Source organism: Lactuca serriola, chromosome 4 (assembly GCF_051521515.1).
Source record: "Lactuca serriola cultivar US96UC23 chromosome 4, Lser_US96UC23_V15, whole genome shotgun sequence".
Taxonomy (NCBI): domain Eukaryota; kingdom Viridiplantae; phylum Streptophyta; class Magnoliopsida; order Asterales; family Asteraceae; genus Lactuca; species Lactuca serriola.
Window position 1 is genome coordinate 324,564,547 of NC_136411.1, and position 11,226 is coordinate 324,575,772.

The 11,226-nt window shown below is 32.6% G+C and overlaps 1 protein-coding gene across 1 annotated transcript; it reads right to left on the minus strand.

Annotated features, from left to right (window-relative positions):
• Nucleotides 1–6,043: 6,043 nt before the first annotated feature.
• Nucleotides 6,044–10,353, minus strand: LOC145097399 (LEAF RUST 10 DISEASE-RESISTANCE LOCUS RECEPTOR-LIKE PROTEIN KINASE-like 1.4). The gene is made up of 4 exons (XM_079034948.1): nucleotides 9,481–10,353; nucleotides 8,373–8,402; nucleotides 7,915–8,268; nucleotides 6,044–7,127 (listed from the first exon to the last, which is right to left on the minus strand). Exons 1-4 carry the CDS (start codon nucleotides 10,286–10,288, stop codon nucleotides 6,265–6,267), a joined length of 2,055 nt encoding a protein of 684 aa, XP_078891074.1. The 5' UTR covers nucleotides 10,289–10,353; the 3' UTR covers nucleotides 6,044–6,264.
• Between the last annotated feature and the right edge of the window lie 873 nt (nucleotides 10,354–11,226).

Here is an 11,226-nt window from a genome sequence, read left to right on the forward strand (position 1 = left end):
GGAACGACGAATGAATTAGAATTTAGAAAGGAAGTTAAGGGATGAATTAAAATGGGAAAAAGGTGTTAGATTATTTAATCGTCCATTATTGTCAAAAAGAAATAAAACGCGTTTTTTAATATTAAAGAACTTAACACAATATAAGCTTCTTTGACTAATGAATATTAAGTTTGACGTCGGTCTAAACACAATTATTTGCTGTTGGAATGTTCTAAAGATTCAAGACGAGGCATTTGACTTTGTTTAGACATATATACAAGTAATTAGTCCTGTTTTCTGACATAAGTAGGAATTTATTTTCATGTTTCGGTGTGATTTTTGAGTTCAATAAAAGACCCATCAGAAAGCGTGTCCCAAAATACCTCGGTGCAAACAGAGTCGAGACGAATATTAACTTATATTAATGATGAGTGTGACAAGCTAATATTTGACAAGATGTTGACGAACCCACATCGTATTCTATGTCTACAAAGAACGACAGATCAAGGCGATGAGAAGTGAACCGGATATAATTGAAAGGAACAAAACCTTGAGCTTCATTGATCTGCCAGTAGGTTGGAAATCCATTGTTCTTAAATGGGTTTATAAATTAAAAGAGATCCAAAACCGAAATGTTATAAAATACAAGGTAAGACTAATAGTAAAAGGTCAGGGAAATCTTGGGTAAAATCCTAATATTTCACCTTAATTTATGAAAAAATTCCAAACTAAAATTGGTTTATGATAAAAGTCCTAATTATCGGATAAATATTTAACAATTTTTTTTTTCCGGTTTATCGGTTTCAATACTTATCCGGTTTCATTAAAATCCTATTATTTTACCATAATTTTTATTAAAGTCCCATTAATTTGCCATAATTTGGGACTTATTCGTAAATTATAGTAAAATAATTGGACTTTATTAAAACCGGGTAAATAATAAAACCAGTAAATCGAGAAAAATGGGTCAAATTGTCATTTTTACCGGTAATTGGGACTTTTCTGTAAAAAAAATTTAGTTTGGGACTCTTTCGTAAATTAGGGTAAAATATTAGGACTTTTCCGGAGATTTATCAAAAGGTTATGTATAGGATTCTGAAATTGATTATGATGAAATTTTTTCAGTTGATGTGTGTTGCATGACTTGAAAATATACGAGTTTTACTTTTTCTCTCAAATAAAAACGGATTGAAAACACATCATTTTTGTACTTTTAATTGAAGATTTAGAAAGAAGAAGTTTATGTAACCCTACCGGAAGAATTTGTAAAGCGTAGTCAACCCGAAAAAGTTTACAAGTTGTTGATATCATATATTAATTTGGAATCATATTATTAATTAGTATCTAATCAGAAATTAATTTAGAATTAACATTGGGATTAAAGGAAGTAACTAAAAGTGTAGGGGCTATTTTGTAATTATTCAATAGTTGAGGCTTTGGGCCATTGGATCACCTTTATTAAGGCTTGAACGAAAATCCTAGAAGGATCTAGGAGTTTTCGTCCAAGGGCTTAAGGAAAGGAGTCCATGGACTTGCTTAGGCCCAAAGCTAAGGGATTAGGGTTTACACCTTGAAACCCTAGTTAGCCTTAAGTATAAATAGCACCCTAAGGCACTAAGATTTCGTCCAAGCTTTGGGAAACCCTAAAAGGGACGAAATCTAGGGAAAGATACCCTTCTCTCCTCTCTCCCATATTCATCCTTTCACCTAGTGTGTTTGTGAACCATTAGAGGTACTACACTTGTGGTACTTGCTTTCAAGAGCTAAGAAAATTCAAGGAACTAGTTTTTATTACTATATAACAACAAAAGGTATGCATTCTATTCTTTTATATGGATTTCAAAAATAATAGTAGCATGTCAGGTTTTTTTTTGTGTTCATAAAGTTATATAACTAATAGTGAAAATATAGATTCAACTCTAGGGTTGCATGCACACATAGGATTGTTTGTATAAACCCATCATATTGTACATATTATAATTTTGTAGGCTAACTTTTATTCATATTGTGGTTTTATATTGTACATCTTATAGTTTTTTAGGCTATACATGGGGTTCAGTTGGGTGATACGCTTTTACATAACGGTCGTTGTGATGGGCTTAGGACATGGAGGTGATGGAGCTGGGGTCCACCACCCCCAGTAGACTTTGGTGACGGAGAACACGAAGATGTAGGTAAGTCTTTTTATGATATATTTATTAGCTATTTGTATTCATTTATTATAAACTATCGTGACTAATATTTTTAATAATACTTTTCAGCTGAGTACCAAAAAAAAGAGGATTATCTAAAACATCCAATTATCAAAGCGGATATGAGCAAACAAGGGAAAGCCTGTGGATTTTGATTTAGACAAAGAGATCACCTTTTCCCATGCCAGTAATCATGCCAATATGTTTACCCATGAGATTGGGAGGTATATGTGGGAGAACATCTATTTTAATGTATCATGTTGGGACAATGTTTCCCCCGCTTTAAGGAATTCCATAGTCGTGCATCTAAAGGTAACTTGGATAATATTTTTAAGTTTAGTAGTGATTAGTATTTGATTAACTAAGTTTGTTGTATTTGTAGAGAAAGTTTGATTTGGATAAGGTTAACTTTGATCCCAACGTACTCGATTGTTGCAGAGCATTGATGAGACTCTACAAAAAATTTATAGAGGCTGGAAAAGTAATGCTCATACTTATTGTCAGATGTTAGAGGGCTTGTAGATATCCCAAGGGCATTAGCCCACCCCCCCCCCCCCCCCTCTCAATGGCATGTCATATGAAAATTAGGCACACACAATCGAACATTTTCAATCCTGAATTTGTAAAGCGTTTGGCAGCAAACAAAGGAGTATGTGCACAACAATGAGTTGTAAACATAGGGGGGCCATGCTCGTATAGCAGTGCATGTTTCAAATAAGTAAGTTATGCTATATTACTATTTATTTTAAGTATAATGAATCCAATTTTTAAAGTTAAATAGAACATCACTAGACTCGAAGCATTTCGTTAGGCTAATACCGATCGTCAAACGGTATTTAGTAGTCCTATAGTCGAGCAACTATATGTAGGTGGTTAATTTGTATTTTCATAAAAGTATGTATATATATATATATATATATATATATATATATATATATATAATGATGTTAATCATTTTTTGAAAATACAAAATGCTTTAGTCCAAGAGATCAATCAAAAAACTCAAGCTTCTTTTGAAGCAAGCAGTCTAACATCAGAGGATATAAAAAAAAAATTTGAAAGAATTTTGGATGATTGACGTGGCCATGTCAGAGGCATCGGGCGTAAACCTTATATGGTTGTGTCTATGTACTAGCAAGAACAACCACTGAAACATCGACCACCACAATCACATGTAATTGTTAGTTTAAGTGTATTTGGAAAGTACAATTCTATAATGAAAAAATGAAAAAAAAAAAAAAAAAAGGTAGAATGCTATAATCATCATGACCTTAATTTGTAAAGTTGAATGATATAATGATATGTTGGTAATATATTTTGTTATTTAATTATATTTTCATAAGTTTAGTTATAGTACAATGTTATAATGGAAAAATAAAAAATAAAAAAAAAATGCTATAATATATATCCAATATATGTAGGACGTAATTTGGTTATAGTTTGATATTTTAGTATTTTTGTAGTTTGGTAATTGTTTGTTTAGTAAAGTACAATGCTATAATGCAAAAATGAAAAAAAAAAAAAAAAGTACAATGCAATAATGTATATGCAGTATGTGTAGGATGTAGTTTGGTTATAGGTTAATATGTTGGTATTTTGTAGTTTCGTAATTGTTAGTTTTGTATAGTAAAATGCTATAATGGAAAATGAAAAAAAAAATACAATGTTATAATGTATATGCAATATTGTGTAAAATGTACTTTGGTTATAGTTTGATATGTTGGATTTTGTAGTTTTGTAATTGTTAGTTTAGTATAGTACAATGTTATAATGGAAAAATGAAAAAATATATATTATGACATAATGTATATGCAATATTGTGTAGGATGTAGTTTGGTTATTGTTTGATATGTTGGTTTTTTGTAGTTTGGTAATTGTTAGTTTAATATAGTACAATGCTATAAGGGAAAAAAGTACACTGATATAATGTATATTTAATATTGTGTAGGATGTAGTTTGGTTATAGTTTGATATGTTAGTATTTCGTAGTTTAGTGATTGTTAGTTTAGTATAGTACAATGCTATAATGGAAAAATGAAAAAAAGTTTAATGTTATAATTTATATGCAGTATTGTGTAGGATGTATGTTTAAGTGTATTTGGAAAGTACAATATTATAATGGAAAAATTAAAAAAAAAAAAAAAAACAAACAAACAAACAAAAAAAAGTAGGATGCTAAAGTACAATGCTATTATGATATGTTGGTAATATATTTTGTTTTCTTTGTAGTTGGATATGCTGCAAATAATACTAAAAAACCCGACCTATGGTATGGCACTATAAGATTGGTTTCGGTTGTTGCCGCCACGAAATGAAAACGAATGAAATGAGGAGAGTGATGATGACATGTAAATACTTTTAGGATTTATGAAATGTTTTGTTTGGGTTAGTATTTTATACTAGTATTTTGGATATATTGCACTATGTTTGGATGAATATTTTGGACCGGATGTTGGGATTAATATTTTTGATCGGATGTCGTATATATTATCAAATTGTTAATGTTTCAAACTTTTTCTTCTTCAAAATAATGTTATGTAGCTGCTTTTTTACTTGTGATACTGTTTTTTTTTTCTAATTTTAATGTTAAATACTAAAAACACTACAAGAATAATAGGCAACAGCGGCGACACCTTTAGCAGCGACGGTCACTTTTAGCGGCGACATCAAACAAACGCGTTTTTTGTCGCCGCTAAAAGTGTCCGTCGCCGCTAAAGGCATATGTTGGCGATCCGTGTCATTTCAACCCTAACCGTTGATTTAGGCGATGAATCAACGACTAGGAGGACACAGAAAACCCCGCATTATTTTCCCTTCGGTGTGTCGCCGCTAAAGGCTACCCGTCGCCGCTAAAGGCGTCGCCGCTATTGCCTGTTCTGGCGATCCGCGTCATTTCAACCTCATCCGTCGATTTAAGCAATGATCCAACGATGTAGGAAACCCCAGATTGTTTTCCCTCCGATGTGTCGCTGCTAAAGGCCATCCATCGCCGCTAAAGAACATCGACAATAAAATCAGCTTCGTCTTCACTTTCTTCCCAGATCTACTTCTGTGTTTCCCCTCTTCCTCTCCATTTCCCACCTTCTTGCCGCAGTATACCGCCACCACCACTGTTTATGACGAAAATTTTATATTTTAGATGTGTATTTGTATGTGTATTTTATGTTTGTAGATGTGGATATGTATTTGTATTTGCATTTGTATGTATATGTGTATTTTGAGTGTATTTTTATGTATGTATATGTGTTTTTGTATGATCATTTATATGTATGTGTATTTTGTATGTAAATTATGTATGTGTATGTGTTTTTGTATGTATATGGTTATTTTGTATGTGTATTATGTATGTATGAGTATTTGTATGTATACAAATACATATAAATAGCGGCGACACCTTTAGTGGCGACAGATAGTATTAGTAGCGACGCGTCTTTAGTGGCGACAGAAGGCAATAGCGGCGACCAAAGAAGCATTAGCGACGAACCAATAGCAACGACCCTTTAGCGGCGACATTTTCGACCTTTAGCGGCGACGCCCATCGCCGGTAATACTCTAATTTCTTGTAGTGAAAATGAAATATACAATTAGCGACGACGCTTTTACTGGAGATGGACGTGGTAATGCGACAATGTCTTAACAGTGACGACGAGTATTAGCGGCGAGGCAACAACGGTGACCTTTTATCAGCGACACGTCGCCGCAAAAGTTATTAGCGGCGACCTTTGTCACCGTTAATAGTCGTGTTTCTTGTAGTGTAACAAGGTTACCATACCAAGAAATGGGTGCTAGCTCTACATAACATATCAAAAATGGAAATAACCAACTAAGCAAGTTATTAAAATTGCAAACGTATAGACTTCAAATCAGAGAAATAACTAAATTAAATATTATATTATAATAAACGAATAAATAAAAGCTATCGTTGAGTTTATCATTCAAAATAAAGAATGAACCCCACGCACTCCTAAATCACACAAGATTATGAATTTCTTATCTCCAAAACTTTGCTATGTACATTCCCTTAACATAACCAATTAGATTTAGCGGCATCCCATCGGAAGTATTTAACATAACCCGGCGCCGGTGGTTCCGTCTAACAATCCTTCAAAACCCCACCGCCGTCCACCACAATATCAACCACCTCCGGTTTCTGAGCATTCATTTCATCATTCTGAATCCCTCTCAAAACCTCCACCACCTCCTTCATCGTCGGCCTCAAATCCTTCTCCTGTTGCAGACACCGGAAAGCCAACTCCGCCACCAACGTCATCATCCTCTTCACCATCCCATCGCTCTCAAACCCAACACTCTTATCCACCAACTCCCCCAACAAATGATTCTGTATCTTCACCACCGCCATATTCGCCAAATTTATATCCAACCGGTGGCGACTCGTATCCACCGCCTGTAACGACGACAAAAGCTCAGTCAACACCACCCCAAAGCTATACACGTCGCTTTTATCGGTCAACTGGTAGCACTGATAATACTCCGGGTCAACGTATCCCGGAGTCCCTTGTGGCGCGGTGGAGACATGGGTGGCGTCGTTAGGGAACAACCTCGATAACCCAAAATCAGCGACTTTGACTTTGAAAGTTTTGTCTAGGAGAATGTTGGTGGTTTTTACATCGCGGTGGATGACGTCGGATTTGTGGAGGTATGCTAGGGCTTCGGCGGTTTCTATGGCGATGTTGAGGCGGAGTGGCCATGAAATGGGGGTGGAGGTGGTGGTGGAGAGTTTTCCGTGGAGGTGATCGGCGACGGTGCCGTTTTGGATGTATTCGTAAACGAGGAGGAGTTCTTTGCTGTGTTTTGAGGAGCAGCCGTATAGTTTGACTAGGTTTTCGTGGTTTAGTTTTGTTAGGATTTCGACTTCGTTCATGAATTGTTCGACGCGTTTGAAGTTGTTTTCGTATAGACGTTTCACGGCGACTTCTCGTCCATCGATAAGCTTACCTGAGAATTAATTTCTAGAAGGGTTAATTTTGTTTATTTGATTATTAAAGATAACGATTTTTTTTTGTTATAATTTGACTACAAATTTTGTTAAAAGTCCTGTTCAAATTTACTTTTAAATGGTCTCAAATATCTAAAATGAATTTAAGAAAATTAATATATATTCTTATATAGTATATGAAATAGTTTTCGAATATATGAATAGGTGTTTTATGTCATTTAGGCTATGTTTTGATAAGTTAGTTTATTTTTATATAATATATGAAATAGTTTATAAATTACTTTATTTTTTTGAATTTTTTGGTCATGTTTAACAAAAGAAAAATTAGTTTATAAGATATTTTTTTTAAAAGCTATTCATACTAATATTTCAACAAGTTTATTGAGATTTTAGAATCCTTTCGAATATCATTTATTAATTATAAAAACTTATATTTTTCATGTTTTTTTATGTCGTTCTATATATTTCAGCTAATTTAGCATAATGTTTACTTTAACAAACGTTATTTTTTATCAATTATCAACTAGTTTTTCAGATAGTTAATAACTAGTTTTCCAGCTATCATCTGATTTTTAAGCTATTACGTCAATATAAAATCTAAATTTGAAGAATTTTAGTGGTGAAAAAGTTAGTATCATTTTATAGTAAATTTGTTGCAAAAAAAGTTAGTATTTTATGACACAAAATATAAAATATGATATTTTGTTAAAAATATCCTCCATCAAAGATAGTATTTATTATTTTTTTTATTCAAATTAATATTAAGGTAAGGATTTAAAGCATTACCATAATACACAGCTCCAAAACCACCATCTCCAAGTTCTCTTGAATTATTGAAGTTATCAGTAGCCACTTCTAATTCCTCATAACTAAAAACCTGAGCTCCAAAATAAGAACTTTTTCCAAAATCATTTGATGTTTTTGATGAAGGATATGAAGGGATACTTGAAGTGAAATTAGAACTTCCACTATTGACTTGATTATTGACTTGATAATTTGATACAGTGGTTAGAATAGCTTTAGTCTCAGTATGGGAAGGCGATAATTCTCTGATTGCAATCCGTTTCCTCCGTTGTCTGCAAACGAAGATTCCGATTCCGATTCCGATGGCTGCAACTATTGCTCCAACGACTGCCACGACTGGAATTGGAATCGAAGAGTTAGAATTTTAGTTTGTTGAAACTTGAAAGTATTTGTTTAAGATGAAATGTTGAGTGTTTTTAGAGATAGAATGGAATGCGTACTTGTAGCTACAGATTTTTTGCTTGAACTCCCTGAAAATTAACAAGAAATTGTTAGTTAGCTTAGAAATCACAAAATCAAATGTAAACAATTTCTTTATTTATTTATTTATTTATTTACTATCAAATTATTAAATAATTAAAAAGTGTGTAAATTACTTAGAGGATTTTTTTTGAGTCATGACTGAACGTATAAAGATGTGTATGTATGGATAAATGATATCGGATAATATTTTTTTTAATAGACAGAATGAGATAAATTACCGATTTACCCTCAGGAAAAAAAAACAATTTAAGTATTTGTTAATTTTAATAATTTTTAGTTATAACGCTAGAAATGTTGAGAGGAAAAAATATAGACAGATATATTGAAATTTAGTGTTTTCATACATTAATCAAAAGAAACAATATCATCCAGATTAAGTGTTTAACCTTTTTAATTAAAACAAAAAAAAAATAATAATAATAATAGACTATCTGATCATAACAATCATCTAATCGAAATCAAAGTCATATTATTCCATATTCAAAATTCAAAATTTTATACTGTTTAAACTAGATATTCAAAAAATGACAATGAATAAATATATAGCATGTGATTTGTAATACATTTATAAAGACATAAATACATGCATGCAATAATTTTAAATTATAAAAAGATGGTCAACAAAGTACTTCGCTGAATTATTCCAAAACCTACCTCACTCACTATTACAGGAATTAATTAACAGCCACCTTCTTTTTTATTTTATTTTATTATCTGTTTAATAATTTACCACCAACTATTATTTCGTATATAGCGTAACATAATCATACTTTTATACTTTCATATATAAATATAAATTCAAGGATCTCTATATACTTTACTGTTTAAATTATTAATCTTATTATTCTAATTAACGTGCGCAATATGGTAAGTTAAATATAATCAAGAGTACTAGATTTAAGTTTTTTAAAAACGGCCATTAAAAAAATTTCTTGATTCGAGTGAATCAGTTAAAACCGGTTAGAGTTGACTCAGCTATGGTGTCGTCTCAACTCAGAAGCAAACTAGGGTTTTAAGTAGACTCACTCACGAAATATGAATCTACGAGATCGGAAAATCACTTACCTCCACCGACGTTGGCGTCATTACAAGTTAACGAGAAATTTCCACTAGCACAATAGCAAGCAAACGAATCAGGTGACGTCGAGTTTGACCCACATTGACCGTTGGATTGAATACACCGCCTACACTCATCGTTATTCGCCGTCCACTCTAGTTGGAAACCAGCAGTCAGAGCAGACCTTAGATCATCGGTTGTAGCAACGCCGGTTAGCCCTAATCGATTAGCCGACGATTGATTCACCGGTACATTTATGTAATTTTCGCACTGCACGAAAAAACCGGCAACGTTGGAGGCTATGAGATCGGTCCTATAGAAATAACTATCACTCTGGTTACCATTCTCAGTGCAAGTAAATCGGTAATTAATACCCAATCCCATCCCTGGTATAGTAGCACCGCAATCGTAGTACAAAGACACATTCTGCTGGTTAAAATTATCGCCTTTGAATAGCGTCGAGTTGTAGGAGGTGTTGTATAGAGTTTGAGGGCAAAAGGTTGTCTGCAGATCGTTTCTAGCGATGATGATCGTCTGTGTACTGGTATCCGTATCCAAAACTCGGTAGTTTACTGATTCGTAATTGAGAAGGGGAACATTCGATTGGCAGATTAGCTGAAAACCAGGGTGGCCGCAGTACGCCGGACGATCTAACCCCCAAAACGGGTACTCTAATCGAAGCTCTCCACACTCAACAGGTTCGCCACAAATATCAAACGGCCGCCGGGTTTCTTGGCAGGAGATAGCCGGAAAACAGAGAACGATGGATAGAATCGCCGGGAAGAGGGCGGGGGTTGGATCTAGATGGCGTTTCATGGTGGTCGGAATAGAACAACGAGAGGAAGCGATGACTACTGAATAACGAAAGATGAAATGAGGAAGAAGTATTTGATTGTTTTATTGTCAATTTTCATCAACAATAAATAAAAACGTTTATTCAAGTTATTAAAAAAATTGAATAAAATAGAAGGTTCTATTGACCAATAAATGTTAAGTTTGACGTCCAATTTGACCATATAATTACTAAATGCAAAAAGAGGCATTATTTAACTTCAATATTTATAGAAAAAATGTGGCAAAGATACTTCATTGAATAATTCAAAAGCCGACCTAAGAAATTTCGTGTATGATTTAACATGATTCTTGCATTACACAATCATAAAATGAGAAGAATTATAATTATTTATATCTTAAAGGTTATATGTTAATATTTTGATTTGTTATGTAAGAATGACAATGATGTTTGTATAATTTAATTTAACTATTGTGGGTAAAAATTACAAAGTCGATGGTATATTATAAAGTAAAAATTTAAAGTAAGTAGGTTTAACAAACTATTAAAAGATTATAAACATATTATATAGAAACGTTCAAAATATTAATAAAATAAATATCCGACGAATCTACTCTAATAAATGAAAATGACTTTGCCACATGTTCTTCTCTCATAAGATTAGCCACATGTCATTTTGTCATAATTTGAAATATATTTATTTTCCACTTGTCATTACTTTAATTTTCATTTTCAATATATCATTGATTTACTTTCCATAAATTAAACCTACCATAATGACTATCAAATTTTAAATTTCAAATTCAATTCCAAATAAATTTACAGTTTAAACCTTTATGTTTAATATTTTGTTATAATTAACTCGTTTAGTACACACTAAACTCATAATTTTAATTAATTTATTCTTTGCATATTTTTTTCTCATAATTTTCACTTATTTCAATTTCAAATTCAAATAAAA

Bases quoted from the DNA above. Each gene is read 5' to 3' on its own strand.
- LOC145097399 (XM_079034948.1), bottom strand. From the start codon at position 10,288: ATGAAACGCCATCTAGATCCAACCCCCGCCCTCTTCCCGGCGATTCTA. The intron at 8,403-9,480 runs GTAAGTGATTTT...GTTAATTTTCAG, and splicing joins TGACGCCAACGTCGGTGGAG to GGAGTTCAAGCAAAAAATCT. The intron at 7,128-7,914 runs GTAATGCTTTAA...ATTAATTCTCAG, and splicing joins TTTTGGAGCTGTGTATTATG to GTAAGCTTATCGATGGACGA.